At 39.4% G+C, this 25,159-nt stretch overlaps 1 protein-coding gene across 3 annotated transcripts in view; it reads right to left on the reverse strand.

The window, feature by feature from the left end:
- The window catches only part of LOC103180784 (exportin-5), a 48,435-nt gene that overhangs the window by 2,653 nt on the left and 20,623 nt on the right, over positions 1-25,159 (reverse strand). Inside the window, exons 14-32 of one of the 3 annotated variants that reach the window (XM_042332980.1) lie at positions 24,818-24,933; positions 24,031-24,186; positions 21,939-21,980; positions 21,655-21,744; positions 20,457-20,656; positions 19,400-19,499; positions 17,783-17,964; positions 13,590-13,690; positions 12,930-13,025; positions 11,800-11,896; positions 10,960-11,096; positions 10,263-10,360; positions 8,243-8,289; positions 4,737-4,834; positions 3,449-3,499; positions 2,128-2,213; positions 1,759-1,866; positions 1,268-1,405; positions 96-260 (exon numbers count right to left, since the gene is read on the reverse strand). In XM_042332980.1, coding sequence (XP_042188914.1) covers positions 96-260; positions 1,268-1,405; positions 1,759-1,866; positions 2,128-2,213; positions 3,449-3,499; positions 4,737-4,834; positions 8,243-8,289; positions 10,263-10,360; positions 10,960-11,096; positions 11,800-11,896; positions 12,930-13,025; positions 13,590-13,690; positions 17,783-17,964; positions 19,400-19,499; positions 20,457-20,656; positions 21,655-21,744; positions 21,939-21,980; positions 24,031-24,186; positions 24,818-24,933 — 2,108 coding nt within the window. Of the gene's footprint in view, positions 1-95; positions 261-1,267; positions 1,406-1,758; positions 1,867-2,127; positions 2,214-3,448; positions 3,503-4,736; positions 4,835-8,242; positions 8,290-10,262; positions 10,361-10,959; positions 11,097-11,799; positions 11,897-12,929; positions 13,026-13,589; positions 13,691-17,782; positions 17,965-19,399; positions 19,500-20,456; positions 20,657-21,654; positions 21,745-21,938; positions 21,981-24,030; positions 24,187-24,817; positions 24,934-25,159 lie in introns of all 3 variants that reach the window. The other 2 variants (XM_042332979.1, XM_042332981.1) reach the window with 2 other exon arrangements.

The following is a 25,159-nucleotide window of genomic DNA, read 5'->3' on the forward strand; positions in this document are numbered from 1 at the left end:
ACAAACCTAACACACATATCCTTTTATAGTTACGACCCAATTTTATGCAACGGATGCGTGTGGAACAAACGCTTAGAAACCATCGATGAACTTACCCCAATACAACCTGACAGAAGTTTCTTGAAGAGATCCTTCCTCCTTTTATCACCCATTTTATGAGACGAAGGGTTCAAAAGCTTCTGGTCAAACTGTTCCAAAGCATCTATAGAGATGTGAGGAATCTGCTGCATCACTGTTTTTATATCAGGGTGCCGTGGTCTCTACAAGAAAGAATCCACAAAAAAGTCACGTCTGCAATACAGAAATTAAAGTAAAGACTGAATTATAATAAAAAAAACAGGTGTCTAATGTTAACTACTGAATTCTCTCTCTCTCAATTGCTAAGGGTCATTACGTTTAAAAACCTTATAATCTGCATACCTGGGCAACAGATTAAAATTACAGAAAATATTCAAATAAGATTTGTTTCAGTACATCTGAAAGTACAATCTTCCACTAGTATCCAAAAAATCAGTTTTTGATCTACCAAATTACATGGTGATCCTGTTGCGTCTATTGTGGACCCAGAAGAACCTATCACACCAAATCAGAACTTTTTGTATATACAGCAGTCTTAACCTTGATGCTGAGTTGTTGTGGGGAGGTGACCATAATGTGGCGACATCAATTTTTTTAATATAGTCCATCAGTCTGGATATAATAGCATTAGTACTAATTCAATTGCTTATATGATCCGGTACCATTATTAACTAACTGAAGGTCCCTGATAGTTTTTGATCTACCAAATTACATGGTGATCCTGTTGCGTCTATTGTGGACCCAGAAGATCCACTATCCACAGTATCTGTTATGGACTATACCGGAGCCCAGTAAACATGGCTGCCAGCACTGACCAGCTGTTTTCCCCAATCAGGTCACTCACTGCTGATGTCACTTTCTGCGCATTGCACATCACTTCAAAGGACACGTCAGTGCCACTTCCTGAACATAATGCATATGCACAGGGAAGGACGTCAGTGGTGATTTGACAATCCAGAAGTCTGCCGTTTTTCGGTGCTTCTTTGCAGCCTGTGAAATACTAAGAAGGTTGCACTGTAACTGGGTTGACCTGTATGTGAACACTGTATATAGATAATGTCCTATACAAGTGTACATACACCTACATTTAAGTGAAAAAATTGTATTTTCTAGTGATAGTTCAAAAGAACTTTGAAAACTGTGCCTGCAGCAGTTATAATGCAAATTGTTCACAGAAGACTTTACATACCATTGCCTCGTAGATCAGGAATGCTAGATTAACTAGTGCAGCAAGGCAGCCTTCATGTTGTCCATGCATCTGCAACCCTCTGAGCACACTCATCAAAAACCAACTGGCTGCATCAGAGTGTAGGTTTGATAGTGTAACCTGAACAGAAAAGAATACCATTTCAATAATGACCGTAACAGCAAAGAAACACTAACAGCTAAAAATTGCATGAAAGAATTGCAGAAATTGAACAAAATCCAATTGCTACTTTGAAAGTCATTAGACAACAAAGTCATGAAAAAACATGTAGAACAAATGTTAAAAGTGGTAATCAATTAATCAATAAATGGTGTATTACGTGAAGAGTAGTAACTATGCGGAAAGAGAGAAATTGGGAGAAAGATTAGCTCTCAGGAAATCACATTTTTGGAGGAGGTACAAAGCTAATATGAATTCAAAGTCTTGATATAACAAACAACACGACAGTACCACTGACCTACAGAGATTCTCACCTGTTTAATTAGTGGCCAACATAGTTGCAGTGTTGCTCTCTGACATGTTATAGTGTCATTCCACGAGATGGCACTATAAGCAGTTACCAACAACGTCTTGCAGAATTCCTGAAAGAAACAACTTGCTTTTGTTAAAAAAAATCTCAATTCAAAATCTGAAGGGAAGCAATATGATCAGAATCAGCACTCAATTCTAAAAGAGTGAGCAATGGAAACTAAAAGTGCCATGATAGCACCATTAAATGTAGTAAATGTTCAGTAAAAGGTGCTGCTCTGGCTTACATTCATTCTCCTATCTCTTGAGTTCCCTTCTCCTCATCAAAGTATTTTGTCCAGTCTAAAACAAGTGAATGTCCTATAAAACTCTACCTCAGATTTCAAGAGACTTTTCCCAAGTTCAGTGAGTTCTTCGGCTCCAGTGTGTGGACCATCATTTGTGCTCATCATTTCGTCATCTATAAAAGAGCAAACATTTAGCAGACTAGCAATTACTTATTTTACCAATGCAACGGATGTAAATACAACTCTCAACTCGATGACAACCTAAAGCTAAAATTGCAGATTGGATTGACTGGTTTCTAGGTTTCACACTAAACTAAGCTTTTGATAAACCTTAGCAAAGCTCCAGATATTCTCCCTTTAACCATTTTTCCCCAAATAAAAGGTTATTTTCAAAGGGTCACATGGGTTATTTTCGGTAAGAAGGCAACTGTCAAGGACAATTCCAAACAAATCTCACCACCCTCGGTCACTGAAGCCAACCAGAACGACCATGAATAGTTTGAACAGGCAATCCTTCCCTCCTTCAACCCTCACTGATACATTCAATAATCATGGGATATGCTATCCTGGCCCACGCAAGTTGCAATTAAGTTTAATTTTGAAAACTCACATTCTCTCTCCATACCCAGACTCCCTATCAAAGAAATCAGTTTAATATTCCCAACCACTTCCCAGGAAAGGAGTGCAAAGTACTTCTGAATTTGCAGAATAATGTATGGCACAAACCCAATAGGTTAAATGGCTCCAGATAAGCCAGTTTTAAAATAAACCAAAATAAACTTCTTAAAATCGTGTCTATTCTTAATGGGATTCTGAGCTCATAATTCAAGCTGACACTACATTGTCAGAGGCACTGTCAAATGGGTGAGACCTTAAAGGTGCAATCTGCCTGTTCAGGTGGATATTAAAGATCCTGTGATGGTTTGTAAAAGGTTTGGTTAGTGAGATTGTGAACCTTACTGCCTGAAGCAATGATTGAATCAGATAGTAAAGATGCATTCAACAGGAAGTTAGACCTTCACATGAGGGAGATGAGAAGAGAAGGGAATGGAAGGGAGTAAAGGAATGGTTGGAGACTCTTGTCGAGTATATACGCTGGCACGAACTGGTTGGGCTGCATGGCATGTTTCCACGCTGAAGATTCTTTGCAAATCTTTGTAGAGCAACAAGCTTTACAAAGTCAATGCACAGTGAAATTAAGCCAGACGTAACCAGTGGAATAAGGCCAACTAAGAATTAATTTGTGGCTTGAGAAAGCACCTATAGTTCAACTTCAACCTTGATCGTTTGCAGTGTAAATAAAACTAAAAGCTTACAATCTGTGACTGATGTGCACAGTCATTTCTGCAGAATTGATGATTGTTTTAAACAGAACATTAACTCTCCAATAAAGTTGTAAATCACATACCTTCCATGTCACCACAAAAAGGCTCTGGACCCCTTTTGACACAACAACAAACTGCTGCAAGCATACAAGAAAAGCCTTTTAGAAAACATTTTCACAATTACAATACTGAAAACTGAATAAACACTTATTTGAAAAAAAGATTGAGCTGATTTTAGTACAGGCTACAGGGAAATTAAAGATACTTTTACAGGAAACACTAACTGAAAGTGCTCGAGAATATTTTTCACTTTCTTTCTTTGCACCATTTCCATTCAGGACACAATACACAAAAAATAAAATAATAACAATCTGGCCACTTAATCCATGGCTGGTTGTGGGACACTGCTGTGCGCAATTGCCTGCAGGTTTTGGCCATAAAATGTACAGTCAATTCACTTTACAGTATATTTTGTGAAGGGCAATGAGATGTCTTAAAGACATGACAAGTTGCTATATCAAATTCAAGTATTATTATTATTATAATACTGCAAATCTCCTTCAGAGTTCTGCAGAATAATAATCTAAAATCACTTGAAAGAAATGACCTTATTTTCTTCCTTGGTGAGGTTGTAGCAAGCTTCCAATACATAAAATACACACATACATATATAGCAGGTACAATTGGAAAATTGCACCTAATGCCCCCAAGAATTGTAAGACTTTGCATGGCAGCCAGTCACAGAGCTTAGAATTTTGCATATCAGCAGCTGGATGACCATTATATGACATCTAAGGCGGGGAGAAAGCAACCACTAGCTGAATACAACAACCATAGAAATGTCTAGAAAGAATATCTCCTACCATTAATACCTATAACCCAATTGTCATCTGGCGTTTTGCTGAAAGGGAGCAGATTGCAGCTTCACCCAAATTTCAGCAGTTTGCTTGTCGGGATAGATATCACCGTTATATGTTGTCATATTTTCCAGGTTGGGATCTCAAACTTTACAGCACAGATCAAGATGTTTCCCATGATTCAGTGAAGCCAGCCGGGAAGTGCATGAATCAATGGGTTAGGACATTGTTTCCCGCGATTCAAAGCAAACAGGTAGTAACGGAAGGCGGGGGGGCAGCATTACGAGTCAGGAGGTGATTAATACGAGTGGTGCAAAGAAACCAAAATGGTTTTGCCAGGAAACTTACGTGAATTTAGGCAATTATACGATTTATAAAGTTACGACTGATGTTACCTTTAACTGTAGTATAATAGTATAAAATTGCTCTGCCAAGTTTTGCTTAAAATATTGTCTTTATGTACTACTGTATAGAATTGAACCAATTAAAGGGAACACAATAAACAAATGCTTACTCATCAGATCAATGGATTCGCGAGTCAGGAGGCGAGTCAGTTGTTCCTCCAGCATTTCCTGTGATTCCGGATTCTCTTCGGCATCACCACTTTCAGCTCTAAAAACAAAACAATTATGAATCAAATATCTACACGTGAGGAAATTCAGAGCCTGATAAAATGCACCATTCATAAGAGGTACTGATGAAAGGCCCTTAAGCACATGTGACACCATATCAACCTTGAGGCTTTCGTTTGCAAATAAAGTAGAAGGAAAACACAGCCTTGGAAGAGGATGGGAGGCAACTGGAGGGGGAAAATGGCAATGAGATCACAAGGGCAATTATATGTACAATTTTAAGCTTCATTCATGCATTAGAGGGCTCAAACAGAAAGAACGGGGAGGATGAGAGGAACTCAGGGCTCTTAACTTTTGGGAAAAATCTTGAGCTGAACTTGCACTACAGTAGAAATAGTTGAAAGAAAACATAACAGAGAACATGAGGTATGACATGTCTTTGCTGAATGTTCTCATCTTATTTCATGCTTTACGTTCCAGCAAGTCAGAGCTATTAAATTAACATTTACACATCTACACATCATGTTCATCGAGTCATCAAGGCATTATGTACCAACTGATGTGAGTGATTAAATCATTCTCACTTCAACTGGTCTGTGCACATATCCACTTCAGATTATGCTGTAAATTACAGAAATGGGCATGGTGGATGTCAAGCTTATAAAACTGCCAAGAAAAGCAGCAAATCTGAAGATTGGGAGAGTTTTAGAAAAAAAAACTAAAACACTCATTAAGAGCGAGAAAAGGGAGTATGGGGGTAAGCTCGCTAGGAACATTAAGTCTGATTGTAAAAGTTTTTAAATACATTAAGAGGAATAGGCAAGTGAGGGTAAATGTAGGTCCACTTCAGTCAGAGACGGGAGAAGTTGTAATGGGGGATAAGGACATGGCAGAGTCCCTAAATGGGTACTTTGCATCTGTCTTCACCCGAGAAGACACAACAAGTCTGCCAACAACAGAGATGCACCAAGGGGATAAGGACCGGGAGCAACTTAGGGAAATTTTCATTAGTAGAGAATTGGTGCTAGAAAAACTGTTAGCACTAAAAAGTGACAAATCCCCTGGTCCGGATGGCTTGCACCCCAGGGTTTTAAAAAGAGATAGCTTATGAGATAGTGGAGGCCTTGTGTCTGATCTTCCAAAATTCCTTGGATTCTGGAACAGTCCCCATAGATTGGAAGATCGCAAATGTCACACCACTATTTAAAAAAGGTGGAAAGGAAAAGATGGGGAACTATAGGCCAGTTAGTCTAAGTCATCAGTGATAGGAAAATTTTTAGAATCATTGATTAAGGATGTGGTAGTGCGGTATCTAGAGGAGCACAATATAATTAGGCCAAGTCAACATGGCTTTACAAAAGGGAATTCGAGGATATTTCGAGTAAACTAGATAAGTGGATGTGGTCTATTTGGACTTCCAGAAGGCATTCGATAAGGTGCCGCATAAAAGGTTAGTCCAAAAGATAGGGGCCCATGGAATTGGAGGGAGCATATTAACGTGGATTGGGGAATGGTTAACGGGTAGGAAACAAAAAGTAGGGATAAACGGGTCCTTTTCAGATTGGCGGGATGTGACTAGTGGAGTGCCACAAGGATCAGTCCTTGGGCCTCAGCTATTTACCATCTACATCAACGATCTAGATGAGGACATCGAAGTTAATATATCTAAATTTGCGGATGACACAAAACTAGGAGGAAGTGTCAACACAGAGGATGACATTAAAAAATGCAGCGAGACATAGATAGGTTAGGTGACTGGGCAGGTAGGTGGCAGATAAAGTATAATGTAGGGAACTGCGAACTCATCCACCTAGGTAGCAAAAATAGTAGAGCGGATTTTTTTTAGTAGGGGAGAGATTAGAATGTGTTAGCATCCAGAGGGACTTGGGTGTCCTTGTACACCAATCACAGAAAGTTAGTCTGCAGGTGCAGCAAACAATTAGGAATGCGAACAGTATGTTAGCATTCATTATGAAAGGATTAAGAGTATAAGAGTAGGGAAGTCTTACTGCAACTGTATAGGGCCCTGGTGAGACCACACCTGGAATACTGTGTGCAGTTTGTCTCCTTATTTAAAGAAGGGTGTACTTGCCTTGGAGGGGGTGCAGCGCAGATTTACTAGGTTAATACCAGGGATGAAGGGGATGAGTTACGAGGATAGGCTGACCAATTTGGGCCTATATTCTCAGTGGGAGATTGTTTCCCCTGGTTGGAGAAACTAAAACCAGGGGTCACAACCTTAAAATCAGAGGCCAGCCCTTTCGCACTGAGTTGAGGAAGAACTTCTTCACTCAAAGGGTGGTGAATGTATGGAACTCGCTACCCCAAAGGGCTGTTGACGCTCAGTTCTTAAATATATTCAAGACTGAGATAGATAGATTTCTTATTGCAAAAGGGATTAAGGGATATGGGGATAAGGCAGGGTTATGGTATTAGCTGGAGTTAGATTACAAGATCAGCCATGATTGAATGACGGGGCAGGCTCGAAGGGCCGAATGGCCTACTCCTGCTCTTACATGTTATGTTATTCCTTCAGAAGTCTGATGAACAACTAGTTAATCTGAACAAAACGCAAAATACTGCAGAGGCTGGAAATCTGAAACAAAAACCGAGAGAGCTGGAACACTCAGCAGGTCAGGCAGCATCTATGGAGAAAGGAAAGTGAGTCAATGCTTCGGGTCCATGACCCTTCGTCAGAACTGGGGCATGTTGGGAGGGGGAGATTTTCAAGGACAAGTTGAGAGGAGGAGGCAGGACAAGGAAGGCAAAGAAGACAAAGGAGAGAATGTGTTAGTTGATGGGTTAAAGGGGTTATAGTGGCGTAAAAAAAGAGGGGGTGGGTTGAAACAAAACTGGGGAGAAGAGGTGTTAATAGTGAAGAATAGACAACAAACCAGAGAGACAAAGAGTGTCTGGAATGATGAACTAGTAAATCCGTCTCATTAGGATGACTTGTTGGAGCAGACCAACCACTGGAGGAATTTTCTCATATGGCATCTGGTAATACTGCAAGCCAACGCACATCCTGGCCACTCCTGCCCAATCGGCCCCACCTTTGATGGGTGAGCTTTCAGCCATTCTGCCACTCTCTGGAACTCCCTCTGACTTGCTCGTTCCTTCGCTACTCTTAAAGTCCTCCACAAGACTTACACTTTGGGTCATCGTTCCTCCTCCCCCCAGTCTCTTCAGTTCCCCTCCCCACCAACCTGAATCTAAGCTCTTCAGGATTAGGCAAGCCGGGCGATTCCCTCTGGGGAACTTCATACCAGACAAACAGAATCCATAAATATTTGAAAATCTCAACACTTTCGTTTGGAGACCTTAGACTGGTGATGGGATTCTGCCTGCGCCTGTCACTGAGCTGAGCTAAACAAAAAATGCAATATGTACATTATTCTGATGTAACTGTAGTTTTGACATTCAAAACAATATGCAGTTTGATACTTACTCCAACAGCCCCCTCTGATTGATGACAATCCACTTGGCACTTAGTCTCTGGAAAGAGAAGAAGTAATTTATAACAGGAACCTGTTAATACAAAGTCAATAAGATTTGAGTTCATATAAACAAAGCGAGCAGTTGTTAGTTTGCCTTATTCCGTGAATGTATTTTTCATCCCCAAATATATATCCCTCAATTCCCTGCTGAATTCCCTTCAGAAAGTTTCAACTGAACCAGTATTTACTGCACTGGATTGCAACCTACTCTCTAAGCCTATAAGGAAATCTGAAGTCATTTTTCTTTGGAGAGGTAGTATGAATGTGAGAATTTTATTCTCTTTATTCTATTGACCTATTTTTTTTAAAAAAAGTTGGAACAGAGTTTTTAATCCGTTTGCTTAAAGATTTCCACAACCTTTCAAGCGTGTACAACTTGGGAGCATTAATCCTTCGCGGCTGGCTGAGTGCCTCGGGGACATTTTTCCGCTGCTCTGCAACATCTTAAGTCACAGCTGTCACAGCAGTGGACGAAGCTTCCTGGGACCTGTAGTCGGTCTGAGCCACGGATCCAGGCCCGTTCCTGTGGGAAAAGGAGTGACAATTCCCAGCCTGCCTTGCTGGAGCATAAGCAGCCCGTGGATCCAGGTCCGGCCCGCGGGAGGAGAATGTAAACTGCAATTCCCGGGGTGCCTCAGTATCGCAGCTCAGGGCCACTGATCACGAGTTTACTTCGAGCCCTGGCATAGCTGGCTGAGCGGCTTGGCAGTATTTCCCCACGGAACAGGCAAGTTCGCTTCGGGTCCCAGCAATTTTATAGAATTATTGAATATTACAGCACTGAAGGCGGTCATTCGATTAAATTCGACAGAATTAAACAAACTTTTGCTGGAAGAGCTACCCAATCAGTCCCACTCCCCCGCTCTTTCCCCTTGCAAGTTTTTGCTTTTCAAGTACCTATTTAATTCAACATCTGAAAGTTGTTATTGAATCTGCTTCCAATAACCTTTTACTGTTTACGGTTTACTGTTTTCACGGAGTCCTGTAGCTCGCTTTGCAAGCGAGAGACCTAAGTTCAATTCCAGGCAGAGGGCGAAACCTTGGGCAAGTTTCCTTACTCCACACAGAGCCTAATAATAATCCCTCCAAAACCAAAAACAATAAGAAATTGGTCATTTTCAATCTACGACTGTTTGTGGGACATTGCTGTGCGCAATTGGCTGCCGCGTTCGCCCACAAATATACAGTCAATTCACTTTACAGTGTGTTCTGTGAAACGCTTTGGGACGTCCTCCCGACGTGAAAAGCGCTATATCAAATGCAAGGATTATTATTATTATTAACATATTGTTGACCACAAAATATGCAGTAAACATTTTTATATGAAAAGGTTCATATAGTTCTACAGAGTTGAAAATGTACTGCTAGGGAAATGTTTTAGGACCATAATACACATTTTAATCAAGATTCGTTTTTGGGGGTCACAATGGGTTTATGTTTTAGATTAATTGCTTTTCATTTCTTCTCCGCTGCATATTTCATTACAAGTTTCCATGCAATTTTTGTGGGCGATGCTTTCCCACTTCATCTTCTACTTTTTCTTCAGTCAAAAAACTTAATGCAAAAGTCCTATACATTTATCAAAGGTATGTACATTTTTTCTCTCTTTGTGGAAATCTCTTTTCCTGGCCACTGATTATAACTGAGATCAAAATTTAGTGCATTGTATGGGCAATTCCAGATGTAATTAAACATCCTATTTCAGCACAGTATGCTTGAACTCCAACACAATGCAACACCTTGACTTACGTACAATTGCATGGACTTATAGGATCTTGAGCAACAACAAAACTCTTATAAAACATTACTTCAAAAACATTCTGACTAAGGAATGGTTTGAAGAGATTAAACAATCAATATCAAACCAACAGAAGGGGGACAAAGCCTGATGTTTAAAATATTCTAATACCATTCGACAAGTAAAGCATATTTTAAAAATATCGAAGTGGAGCACATATGGTTATATTTTACCTGCAGCAAGTAGGAGAACAGTGGTCCAAGAATTGGGCACAGCACAGATTCGTAATGTTCAGGGGGACAAGACTGAACCAAAGGCTTCACGAAAACACGTATACAATAGTTAAGGGAAATATTGAACTTTTGCCCTCATGCACATTTCAACAGCCCCCCATGATAGGTACCAACGCAACGTAAGGCTTCTCTTGTGTTGGAGAAGCAGTCAAATTATATAATATGCGTTACACAATTATAACAACAACAAACTGCGTTTATATAGTGCCCTCCGCAACAGACAGCGTCCCAGAACGCTTAACAATGCCGAGCCAGGGGGAGGCGCAAGGTAGCCATAGGCAGGGGTGAAGAGGGGGCAAGGCGAAGGGACTGAGGGAGGGAGTATAATCTACTCGCAATAATTGCCTCTATATAGCCTACTAAAGCAGTAATAGTAAGAACCTCACAATAGCCTGATTTTACCAGTGAACACCTCCACACAGTGTATCAGCCGTGAGAATCTTTATGTACCCTGATAGCAGTGACATCTATAAGGCCTGATTTTAGCAGTGAGCATCTCTATATAGCTTATAAAGCCAGGCCGCCATTACATAATGCAAAGTAAAGGAAACTAATTTTATGCAAATTTACATTTTGTATCGATAGACTAATCTCCCATATGTATTAATCGTCAGATAAAGTTTAAAATAAAGGATATGCAACACTGGGCGCAGCCTGTAATCAGCAATGTTCTCCAGGTTCACAAAAGCAGAGTTGATCACAGATTCTGCAAAGTTGTTTACGTTGAAAAAATCTTGAAGCATGCTGGGTCCAGCGTTGCCAAGAATGTGGAAACTGTCCAAGAAAAAAAAGTTAGAACAAATGCGGGACGTGTAGAAATTGATTTGTTTAAAATAAAATTGAACTAAGAAAATGAGAATTTTTCAGCAGCCTCTCTCCCCCAATAGCATGAGGCCAGGGCTGAGTGATTCACTACAGGATAGATAGAGGTATGTGAACAAGTCGAGTAAGATTTTGCAGTGTTGATTGTTATTCAGTATGTCGTCTTGAAATGTCGTCATACAGAACCCAGTAACCCAGGCTACAATATTCCCTAACACGAGGCAGCACCTTTTCAGATGAGAGAAATTTGAAAACAAAATGCCTCAAATCAAATAACATTGATATTAATTCTTTACTGGGAACCACTAAACAAACACACTGGCAATGTATTAAATATGTTTTGGTTCTTCTTGCCCCTCCTACCCCCCACCCACCCACCAGTCCCCCAGCTCCACAGAACATTTAGCTTGGTCTGTATAATAAGCACATAACTAAATGCTCTGCATAAAATATTACTATGACCTAAACCGCACAGATCTCGTACGCACAAGATATTCAGCTGGGTAGCCCAGAACAAGGACTATCAATTGAACAGGTGCAGCGCAATGCTTTTTTTTTTTTAAACGGTTAAAAATCAGGAATAATAGGAAACCAAAATGTTATCAAGAGAAAATGTCAAAACTCAGCATACACAAATAAGAAAATGATTTCCTACCAGTTGTCATACAGAGTACAGAAGAATCCTTGCATACGTTCCAGGACAGATTTGTACACCGGAGCATCAGCATGATCCAGCAGAGGCTGAGGGATGCCTATTACAAGAATATTCATTGAGAATTTTTTTTTGCAAATTTACCAAAATTATACACTATAATTTACAATTATATTGTAAAACGTTAAATGTTTGGAAAGATAGATTTAAGCATAACCTCTCACCCATAGTATCATATGTGCAAACCTACACTTGCAAACCTTTTCAGCCTTAGCTCTGATGTATTTTCTATAACAGAAACTAAATATACTTCTAACCCGAATTATGACCTAACTCATGTCGAATATGAATCTATTATTCTAACATTCAATGACACTACACAAGTCAGAATCCTATTTGCCTTTTCTATCTTGATGCCCATAGATATACCTGCATCCCTAGATCCCAGTTTCTCAACAAATTGAAAAACAGCCAAATAGTCACGTTACCATTTAAGATATAATCATTTTCTTTATTCTATTTTCCCCAAAAAAGTACTGATTCACATTTTATATTAAACAGTGTTTTGTCATCTATTTTTTCCCACTCTCTGGCTTAGCCTTGGTTTGTCATTACCCTTAATTTTGTATCAACATCAAAATAAAATTGTTTCCCCTGTAATCATTTTGTGCCACTAACTGCATACAGCCAATCAAAGAACCATCCATTTGCTCAGACTTGTATCTTTGAGTTATCTTCCACAGTTTAAGCACAACTTATTCGGTTTGATTCCCAGATTACAGCTGCAATACAACTTTTATTATTATTTTGTCAACCACAATACCCAGCACATTTTACATTATCTTCAAATCACAGACATGAACATCATGTATTTTCTGGGTAAGTGAGGAACCCAGCTAGCATTTGTGATGTAACCAACAACTGAATTGTTGATTATGCAAAAAAAGAATGAGGAGTTGTAACATTGGGAGTTGGCATCAAGCTACAAAGTCATTTATGGTGGCAATCTTCATGTTCTTCAAGTATTCAAATTCAGTATGCAGGGGAATTCCTACAGTGGTGGTCAGCAGAAAATACTTTGTACCTTGATGATAAATTACTAATTATTGTACAAGCTAGTCACAGCAACTTACAAAAGTTTAATGTCAAACTTGATGCTGCTACACATTTTTCAAGTGGTGCCATAGCCTTGTGCCTCTCATCTCTCATTTCAACTTGCAGTGAATTGCCTTGAAATTTTAAATCATTAATTTCAATTTCTAGAATGAAACGCTTTTACACAAACACTAAAGAACGACAGAATAATAAGTACAGTGTTATTGACAAAATGGACAACTAATTTATCAACCACACAATGGTGTTGGAATCTGAGTTTTCAATGCACTTACAACAAACAAGCGATTTATTCAAAATATGAGCGTGGAAGAATTTTCTTGGTTTAAATTATGTGTCACATTGGAGCTTGTGAGTAGAATTTCTTTAAAATACAACTGAAGGACGTGGCCATTTCTGCCAAATTAAGTTGCAACAATTTGCACTTGTATCATGGCATTCACATGGGGAGAATGTTTTACAGTGCTTCACAAAGACCGGGTGGAAGCAAGCAAAGAAAATCTGCTCTTGAAACAGATAATTCCCAATTCAAAATATCTGTAAGGTTTAAAATAGAAAGGTCTTGCTTCATTAAGTCAAGAGGCTAATGACTAAACGCGCTGTGAATTTACAACAATCCACACAAAGCTGGTTTATAAAGCAAAATCTCAGCAGTCACACTTTAAAAAAATACACATTACCAAGAATTGCATTTTTTTCCACTTCCAACATGTCATGAGCTCTCCTGAAATGTGGGCTGAGCTGCTCCATCACTTCTGGCTGCCAAAGGTTATTGTGTGTCCTACAGATAAGAACACATCACAACAATAATAAGTTACAGCTCTAGGTCACGAGGAAAGTCATACAATTCCAACCCCAGTCAAGATAACCCTGACATAGTTGTGCATCCCACACAAACAAAACGTTTCCAAAAGAATTCACTCCCAATTAATTATCTTTTCTGTGAGGTATTTTGGGAACATGCTTGGAAGTGCTCTCCCTGGATTCTATGATTTAAAAAAAAAAAAAAAATCTTTTTCTCTTAAAAAAGTATTTCTGCACAGCTTTGCTTCAAATGCAGAGGCTGAATAAATGTAACGGTCAATGTCTTGGACTGGAAGACTCTCTTCAGAATCTCCGTCTAAGATTTGGTCATGATGGGACTTTACCTTTTCACAAGTATCAATGGAGTATTAGCTTAAATCAAAAAGAACTTCCACAATTTGAATAATGTTATTTTCTAAGCTTGAGGAAGTTTGGCCAGGACATAAGTGGGCAAAATAAATTCAGATTCAGTTCTACAAAAGATAATCAAAGCAAATCTAACAACTTCCTGGCCAATTAAACTCTATTTGAAACCGGAACCATTTGAAATCAATATCTGCAAGTCTGAGAATACTAACAGATCGGTTCCCCTTTCTTTAAAACATGTTGCCCAGAACCTCTCAAATTTGATAAACGCATCGGGTGGGGGGGGGGGAAGGGGAAAAAAAATATTGTTACACATAGGTCACTTCAAAATCTGAAATGGTTAAAAAACACAATTTCAAATAACATGAAGCAGAAGAGGCATGATTCAATATCAACTGCTGCCAAACAAGACTGATACATGAATTATATATACATCCCAGCCTCCATCCTGCTCAGGTCCAAATCTCAACCACATGCAGTGAGGTGCCAGCATAAATTAGATACTGTTCCACATCATCAAATATCTTCCAGTGACTTACGAGAGTAGCAGAAAGGCTGCAAGGCTTGGAGGAAAAGCCTGCAGATTCAGACTTTCACAAATTTTTGCTACAGAGACATTATAACTCTCTAAAACCACCAATGAGCCACTAAGCCGTTCTGACCTTCAACAATGATCCTGATGCAGATCGCTGGACGCTTCAGCAGCAGTTACGTACACAGAAACAGCTTGCTTATACAGAACTTTCCCAGACCAAATTCTGTTTTACCCACTTTAGAAGTCTTCATGGATTCTTCAACTCCACACTGATTAAACAACTTCATAGTGAGACAAATATGAAATGATCGGTCTTGACAAAATACATTTGAATAATGCTTTCTACTCTTTCCGGTGGCCTAACCGGTAGAGAAGCTGCACAGGGTGCTACTAAGATAGGAAGAGCAGAAATGTCCAAGTTTCTATGTTGTTTCTGATCACAATCAAGATTTGGACCCAGCTGTAATATTACCTACAATTGCACGGTCTCCCAGCAGTTACTAGTTTGGTGAGTAAAGAGGGGCAACCATTGGAATCATACCCAAACACAATTACGCACCTTTCCTGATAGTGGAAATGGAGAGAGGAAGAATGAGGAAATTATGTCATTGACTACGGGACTTTTTAAAGAGTTCTTTCCCCATCTACTTTTTAATTCTGTATTCTGTAACAAAAGCATTTTTTTCCTGGAAACCTTCATACCAGCACACCTGTAGAGGAGAAAACAGACAACTCTGGGGTCACCATGAAAGTGACTTACCTGCACATCACAATCATGTAATATTGCATGGTCTTTGGAGTCCTCCAAGTAACTACTTCATGTTGAATAATAACTACAATAAAACATTACCTGGATAATGTACTTTCTTAGCTTCAAAGCAGAACACATTTGGCCAATATACCAAACTATTCACCAATTCTAACACGTTGCTCTGTACCTCTGCAGAGTAACTCCCAGTAAAGAACTAAAACTGTCATCCATTTCACAAGGAGAGGTTTAAAATAAACTGAATTAGGCTGCAGGCAATAAAGGTTCCATTTACTTCCGTCTGATCTTCAAACAACTGTTGGAAAAAAAATTAAGACATGTAGAATGATTTCAAACTGGACCGAGGTGTTTTTAGCTTTGCATCGTTACTGTTTACACCCCAATCGATGCTACGCAACTACTCGTGTTAATTAAGCGCATCAAGTTTTACCACACAACTTTCACAATGAAAACTTGTACTGCCAAGCGATTCGGAACCTTATTGAATGAGGATCAAACAACCTTAAGATAAATTACAATGGAATTTCTGCAACAGCTCATTTTGAAAAGAAAACAAGCTTACCATAATACCACATTAATAATGCACACCTTTGATACTCCAGTGACAACTGATAAGTCAATATTAAACTTTTGACTTTTAAATGCATAAAAGAATTATCATACCATCTTGAGACTGGAGCACAAAAAGTACTGCTTTGTCCTAAGGATTACAACATGGATGCCATTAGCTTTCGTACTTCAGTACTTCCTTCACCATAGGTCCACTTTGCAGTCCAGGATAATCAGATCGTCCAATATGGTTACCAACAAAACCCAGACCTGTGTTAAACTCAACCTCCAAATAACTTCCAGTACAAGGAAACACTCTTCTAGTGTTCAGCAACGTTTGTGTTATTTATCGGAACAGCAAACTGTACAGAGGGCAGAAAGCATCAATTGTATGACAATCATTCAGCCTTTTGTTGCCAAATCATGGCCACGGTCACCTGAAAGAAGTCTGGAGTATTCTCTCAGTGTTTGGTGACCCACATACCAAAAGCAACCCAAATTTAAAAGACTTACCCTTTCAAATTAAAAGTAATTTACCTATACATCTGTAGTTGTGAAACATTCAGTCACAACAGCCAGCCAGCCAATTCACTAATCAATTATTACCTGCTCTTAACTTTCAAAAGCACACAAGATAGAAGTGCTGCTACAAACTAAACATTGCCATATTGCCTTTGGATTAAATCAGAAGTTGTTTGAAGTCTGAAGTTTAAGAAAACTCACGAAAGCCATATGAAGTCATTGTTTGCAAAGCACTTTCAAGTCCTAAAAGTTATGCGCTCCTGGATGTCTACTACTTTCCAACGACGGAATCCTAATTGGGCATCCGCAAAAAGGTGGATGACATACAGAAACGCCAAGTATGCAAAGTAACTGAATCACAGAGTCAGCAACTGCTTTGCACCAACAGGAACAGCACTACAAGACACAGTGCTACCACACAGGCTGAAAAGTATTTTCTTAAAAGGATGCCAAATAGCAAACCTGTGTACAATTCCTTCATCACCACAGTTAAACAACCCCTTTCCTAGTAAATCTGGCAATCAGGGAATATCAACTCAATATGGAAAAAGTGAATGAGGTTGACATATGAAGGCAAGGATGACCAGACTTGTTTTAAAAATAACTCAAAACAAAAAAAATTGTTGAAATTCAATGTGGGATTAGCAATTCAAACCAGCTTCAACTACAACTGTTGGCATGGGGGGGGGGAAAAAAAGTTTTTAAAAAATCTAAATTTGGAGATAAAAATCACACAAATAAAATTCTTTGCAATCAAGTATATACCATGTTCAATGTTTTAACTGGAATTTTAAGGAGAGGAGAAGAGTAAAATATACATGTGGTAATCAAAAAAAAATCTAGTCTTATATCGGGGAGGAGATACACATGTTCAATCATTAAACCTTTTCTCCTCATACGCTCATCTGGTAGCTGGTCGGCCATTCTTGATTCAGTCTGAAGATTATCAGCAGCTCCTAGGGACTTACTTACCTACTTACCTGCCCGGCTCAGTTACAAATTATTTCAGGATAATCCAGGGTCGCAAAGCTGTCCAGAAGATAATGCAAGCTAGGTAAGGCAATTAATTTCAAAAGGTATTAGAAGTTTCTTATTTCAACTCTGTATAGTGATTTAGGCAATGCAAAACAAATCACACTGTCTAAATGATTGCTCAGCCTCACAAATAAAAAAGGTTCTGTAAAAAGAGCACTATGTGGCGGATAGTGTTCTTTTGTCCTGATAATTATTTTCACTGGTTCAAGACCGTGGTTTCCTGGCCTAGATCCAGTGTTGGTGTAATAATGGCTTTGGTTCACATGTTGCTACTCTTGTCCAACTCAATTCACCTTATCAGGGCGAGCAGGTTGTCAAGAAGTTTGATGACATGCTCAGTGCAGGCGTTGCGGTACATCGGAGCCCCGCTGGGTGTGAATCCGACCACGAACCCTCCGGCCTTTGCCTCCTCCAGGTCACTAGGCCAGCGAGCCCGCTTCACAACTCCAAGTATGGTGTAAACACACAAGCTGATCTGTTAAAATAAGGTAAAAAGCAGAGATGAAAGGTCTGGCAACATTTCATTGAGCTTTACCAGTAGCACCTTGGGATGGGGAGGGGGTTGGGGGGGAAGGGGCATTATCTCCAGGATACTTGGTGATAAATGCCTGACTGCAACCAGTAGCCTTCTGACGAGTGGGGACAGCACCTTACTGTCAGGAATAAATGGCTCTTCGAGATTTTGGGGCAGAATTTGTGTTGCAACGTGTGACAGAAGTGTTTCAGAACCTCTCAAATCGAGTATCAAATCAACTACGGAGGCTTTTAGACTTTCTGCGCTACACATTACTCATGATTTTTCTTTCATGGAAAAAGAAACTTTACAAAAAGCTGCATATTTGTAGTCTGGTTCAATTCTTTAGTATGAATCAATAATGCAACCAACACACTTTTGCAACCAACGTAGTTACCACACTGTACTTCCAATACCAGGTGTACCATAACTAATTCACTTCACTTCCAACGCAAGACAAACAAACCACATTCTCTTTATAGGTCCATTGCTAGCAACTGAAGCAACATTCTTTGCACATTTCCAACAATATTCCACACTTGGGTGCTTCAAACACGTCACTGAATCCTCAGCACTATTAACAAAATCACACAGCTGCCATCAGTTTCCAGAACAGACCACTTCTCTTTTGAAAGCTGCTACTCTCATCCACGAAACATGCAACTCTTACCATTAATTAGAAGCAAAGATGACACATCACTGCCTGCAATTAAACCTACACGATAATAATACACAACCCTATTGTCAAGTATAAAAAGCTGAGTCCACCCACTCCAATAGAAGAAATAGGTTCACAAATGATTTCACTGGAAGCTGCAGAATATTTTCCAATCACAAAGTATACACGTTGTGCCTCGAAACAAAGATCTGTGGATTAATGAAACGGTTACTGCGCTGTACAACCGGCTCTCCGAAAGTCACCGTGGCGTGTTGAGGTGACATTGTAGACTGCATTTCCTTTTAGTGACACTGCATGTGGCGTTTTCAACAGCAAAAAAATACAAAAAAAACCAAAAAACCTCAAAAACGGCATCCATTTGGCAAGAAGTCATTTCTTTCTGGAATTACAAGTACAAACCTCTTCAGCATAGACAACGGCGAATGGATGGTACAAACGATGCATTTCATGACCACTCCACAATAAGATGATCCGTCCCCCGTTTCAGCGTTTCTGAAATTTCATAAAAAGCAGGGCAACTGCACAATCCTTGACAAGTTACCTGAATAATTTCCAATAGAACCAGTGATACAAAATCAGAGTCAGACGAGAACACTGTAAAATGGATATCATTATTTCCAAAAAGCCATTGGTGGTACTGTGTTAGCATCTTCCTGGTATTACCCATAGCAACAGAATAGTCTTTGGAAGCATTTTTAGTCACAAATTCACACATACCCTAGACCTGTTGATGCCTGATGGGTCTTCCATAATCGGGTCGGCTGGAGTGACGTCTGCGCCAATGTACGCAAGGAACAACCCTGGCTCGGAAAGCACTCTGGAAGGCAAGAAATTTAATGTGAGTCTATTGTATTTTAATGAACTCACAGCTTTTAAAAAATAATCCTGATCAGCATTCTTTGGCTAATTCTAATTATCAGTACTCCTCGCCCACTCCACCATCAGCAGCCGTGCCTTCAGACACTACGCCCTGAAACTCTGGAACCCGTGGAGTCCTGTAGCTCAGTGGTTAGAGCACTCGCTTTGCAAGCGAGGGACCTAGGTTTGATTCCCGGCAGGGGGAAACCTTGGGCAAGTTTCCTTACTCCACATGCCTGATAATAATCCCTCAAAAAAAACCAATAATAAATTGGTCATTTCAATCCACGACTGTTTGGTGGGACACTGTTGTGTGCAATTGGCTGCTGCATTTCACCCACAAATGTACAGTCAATTCACTTTACAGTCTATGCTGTGAAGCGCTTTGTGACGTCTAGAAGACATGAAAAGCGCTAGATCAAATGCAAGGATTATTATCTCTCTCCCTCAATCTTTCCGCCTTGTCCCCTCCCTACTTTGAAATCCCTCCGAAAGACTTTCCTTTTTGATCGTGCTTAAAGTCACCTCCCATCTCCCGCTCCCCTTGGCTCAGTGTTGGAACCCGCCATTCTCAAGCACTCCGGGATTCTACCTCACGTGAAGGGCGCTATATCATTGCAAGTTGTTGTTGATGCAGATATTCACAGTATAGCTGAGATTAAACAATTGCTGAACAATCTGTGTTGTTTATCTAACTACAAACACTTGCATTTGGTCTGGTTTAAAAATTTCCCCTTTCCACATTCAAGAAAAATCAGACTGTACTAAGTGTTCTTTGATGATCAGCCAACTGCATCACATGCAACCCTGGTAATTAAACCTTTTCTTCAATATGCAACTGATTACAATCCACAAGCTTTGTATTAATGATTTTAAAGCAATAAGACAGCATGGTAGCGGAAGGCTTCAAAAATACCTATGCATCTCCTCCGACAGCCAGAGACTGGTAACTGGACACATAAGCTCCTCCAGGAAGGCTTTCTGTCGCTCATAATTCTTGAACTGATTACTCAGGAGAACAAGAGACTCCATCAGGGCACATTTCTCTAGCTGGGTAAGTTGCCTTTCGTCTTGTTGCAGGCGCTTGACATGAGTGTAGAACATGTCAAAGACCGGCTAAACATAAAAGGTATTAGTTCAGAGAAACACTCGTTGAATAGGGAAATCCCCATTGCAAACAAAACAGTGCTATAATTAAACATTATTCAAATGCATTCATGGACAGTCAAAATGTGGCAGTAAATTGTATGATCTTCCTTAATAATAGACAAACATTAATAATTTTAAATGTTTCTCGTCTTGCCGATCTACACTGAAGCACTTTGAGATGTCCTCCCGACATGGAACAAATGCAAGGATAATTATTTATTTTCTCCTCTTCCCCACCCAAACACATTTATACATAGTACACTTTTGTTTGATCTTAAAAGGATGAAGGATTCAGGAGATTCCTCTGGTTTGATTCTGTTTGCTTTCATTCCAAACCCACTGTATTCAAATAATCAATTGGAATCAAAGAAACCCGCACACATTTTTAAAGATAGAATGACATGTTATTTTAGCTGTAGACATTTTGGACAGTAACTTTAGTTCTATTGGTTGTATTTGACTTTGGGTCAGAAAGTTGTAGGTTTGAACCAATGTCAGAACTGGCGATAATACTTTAGGTTCACACTCTAGTGGAGCGCTGCATTTCAGAGGCACCATCCTTTGGATGAGATATTCAATCAAAGTTCAGTCTGTCTGCTGTTCAGGTGAACGTTAAAATCCTATATCGCTTTTGAAAAAGAGGAGGGAGCTTCACCTGGTGTCCTATCCAACAATCATCCAGATCATTTGTTTGTACAGCCTTCTTAGCAAAAATGACTGCTAGTTTTGGCTACAAAACAATGACTAGACTTGTGAGTAATTACTTTGCAACCTTGCTGTGTTGAAACTGCTATTAGATGCAAATTGAGGATTATTCTAAACAAAATGATCCTTCACCTCCTGGAAATATATCCAAACGAAAGTGGTTGACTGCTCCCAGAATTTTACCATCAATCATTCCTAGACACGTCGATTGCTAAAAGCACTACTACAATACCAATTGGAGCAATCAGGGAGACACTTACCATGATCAGTTCTGGGTGATCTCTGCACATCTTAAGTATGGATGAACAAGCATGCCTGCGAACATTCTTTACTGCACGAGTCCTTGGAGCCTGGAATTAAAAGTCACGGGTTTCCAATTTAATTTCCAACTAAAATGTTAAGAACGTTTGCTTTTGCCTTCAATTCGCACAAACTTCAATTTACAGTAAATCCCGTGAAGTGTTTTGAGAAATGTGCCCCGAGATAAAATGCACTTTATCAAATGAAAGGATTGATGTTATTATAGTACACAATGTTGTCCTACCTGACTCTCTTCAATGACTTCAAAAGTAGCAGATGCAAAGAGCTGAAAAGAAAAAGTACGCATTAATACAGAAACATAACAATAAAGGAGGCCATTTGGCCCACCATAACTGTGCTGTTGCGCCTGCTACCCCCATATTATCCATTCTAACTTTATTCCCCTGCACCCTATTATTTTCCTCATTTTTTTTTTAAATGCAATTTCCTTTCAGACTTCGGCTCCTGGAAATATTTCCAAAAAAAAAGCTCCCAGAATTCTACAAATCACTGCTTTCGACCAGGAAACGGACGATTGTTTAAAACAGTCCGCTTTATAATAATAATAATCTTGCATTTGATATAGCGCTTTTCACGTCAGGAGGACGTCCCAAAGCGCTTCACAGAATACACTGTAAAGTGAATTGACTGTATATTTGTGGGCGAACGCGGCAGCCAATTGCGCACAGCAATGTCCCACAAACAGTCGTAGATTGAAAATGACCAATTTAATTATTGTTTTTGGTTTTTGGAGGGATTATTATTAGGCTCTGTGTGGAGTAAGGAAACTTGCCCAAGGTTTCGCCCTCTGCCTGGAACTGAACTCAGGTCTCTCGCTTGCAAAGCGAGTGCTCTAACCACTGAGCTACAGGACTCCAACTCACAAGCTAAGCTGTCTTCACTTCACATTGTGCATTGATTGCTAAAAAGCAATAATTATTACAGTTCCAGTTGGAGCAGGATAAGGATAACTGGCAGGAGTATAAGTTCTTATCAAGTCACCAGCTGTTTGTATACTGAGGCTATGGACTCAGCAAAAAAACAGTCCCAGTTTTTCAAGTCTCCTGAGGTAACTATAACCCACAGCCCCGATTATAATCTGAGTAAACCTCTGCTGTCCTTTCTCTATAGTTATGTCTTTTCTGATGGTATCCAAAGCCAATGCAGTATAACAAATGCTGCATTCCTTTTCACATATTCAGCAACGACTGCCGCTTGGCAAAGGAATGGCCCCACAGCTGGCTTTTTCAAAATTAGATTTGATAATTGATAAGACCATCTCTACAGATGTGACAACTGCTGATCATAATTGAAATGCTTGGTTGAACATTTGGTGAGTAAATGATACAGAATCCGGCTCTAACTCATAATGGAACTATTTTATAATCAATTTGAATTCACGTCAAACAATAAATTGGTCATTTTCAATCCACGACTGTTTGTGGGACACTGCTGTGCGCAATTGGTTGCCGCATTTCGCCCACAAATATACAGTCAATTCAATTTACAGCATATTCTGTGAAGCGCTTTGAGACGTCGAGAAGATGTGAAAAGCGCTATATCAAATGCAAGGATTATTATTATATCAAATGCAAGGATTATTATTATTATTAATAAACTATCCTACAGAATCCCCCCAAATTATACTAATTATAATTAAACTCGATTTAATTAAGTGTTTAATATCAGCAATAAATTAAAATCATTACAATAGCTAAACATAAAGATTATGGAAGCTGCTATATTCAGATGTCTTTATTGCATTCACATTTATTCTAGTTTAAATTTTAGAGAAGCATTCACTGCGTCACATGCTAAACGCAATTTAAAAATACTGCATTTACAATCTAATTAAATCATTTTTCAATTTTCTCCAATTTCCTATCCTCCTAAATGCTCTGGTTGGAATATGGGTTCACAGATTTAGATGTGTAGATCTTTGAAGACGTGATTGCAAGGATTATTATTATTATTAATATTATTATGAGCATTACCGAGTTAACAAGTAGCTTTTCTTCTCAGTGCAAACCCAAAACAAGATTGTTCACATGCTATCACAGCCAAGCCTGATCAAACGCAAGAGCACATACATGCAGGAGTCACTGGATATTGATCATCAGTAGAAACATGGCTGATTCTTCTTCCAATGCTCATAAAAACAGCCATTTGCAGCACACCCGACCGCTCCCCTAACAAAGACTATATCAACACAAACCAGGACTTGCAGTTATGGCCTAATGCTATGTCAGGCAGTGGTTGTACTCACTATTCATCCAGATTTTCCAAACTAAATACTGTTTGAATTAACACAGGTGTAGCATAAAGTAGAAACGTACCTTTTCAAGCACTTGTGGCAAAACAGAGGCATCATGGAGAAGGAACGGACAGAGGGTTGAGACAGCAGTCAGGATACAAGAAAGAATCAGGGGATCATGGGTATGATAGCTCAACACAGCTTTAAGGAGCTCAACTCCCTCTGCTACTGGAAGTTGCTGCAAACAAAAGTATTAAGTTTCTTCAAAGTTGTATCAATCCTTTAAAATGCATTGTGGTTAAGCAAGTGCACGATTGAGCTAAATGTTCTCCAAGTTGTTAACATGCTGACATTTAAACCATGTTTTTCTTTACCACCTGACACAAAAATAACTTTATTCTGTGACAAAGTAATAAAACAGCTCTTAAGTTTTCTTAATCTGCTGAAAGGTTAAGTTTTTTTTTAAAAAAACTGTCTTTCCTATCCCTTGTACTTGCCTGCAAATCCCTTGCCAGTGGAGCATTTGGGGAAAACAAGGTTCCACATACAATGGTAAACACAGCAGTCAGTACCTTTTCTTACCTATACTGTGCTCTGATCCTAGCCACAGTGTTATCTATGGCAAATTCCTACCCGAATGTTATATATCCTTCCAACCACCACATTCCTCTCAAAGATTTTGTCTATATACGGCAGAAACTTTGAATAGCATTATATGAAGCGCTTGAAAAAGTTTGGATGCGATAAGATGCTATTTCAAATGCAAGCATGATTACATAACATGGAAAAAAATGCTGTTAATTTGATTTTAAGGTTGTATCAAATGGCCTTCTTTCCTTGGGGCGCTGTTACAAACGGTTCATACACACCTCTGCATCCAAGGTTCTGAACAACTGGCTCATGACACTCTCCATGAAGAAAGTCAGTGCATCCCACTGCACAAAAGATGGTGAAAAGATGGAACACAAACCTGTCCCAGTCTTGGCTGTAGAAAAAAAAGCAAGGTTAATTTACGAAATGCATCAGAAAACTAGCCTATTCATCTAAACATCCAAAATGTCAGAATATACACAAAAGATAGTCATTCCCACCTCAATTATTCCAATGCCCTCCTCACCAGCTCCGACATTCACAAAATCCAACTAATTCAAAACTCCACCGCCCGTATCCTCACCAGCACCAAACTCTGTATCCCCATCACCCCAGTCCTT

The sequence above is a fragment of the Callorhinchus milii genome, unplaced genomic scaffold (assembly GCF_018977255.1).
Source record: "Callorhinchus milii isolate IMCB2004 unplaced genomic scaffold, IMCB_Cmil_1.0 Scaffold3, whole genome shotgun sequence".
Classification (NCBI taxonomy): Eukaryota; Metazoa; Chordata; class Chondrichthyes; order Chimaeriformes; family Callorhinchidae; genus Callorhinchus; species Callorhinchus milii.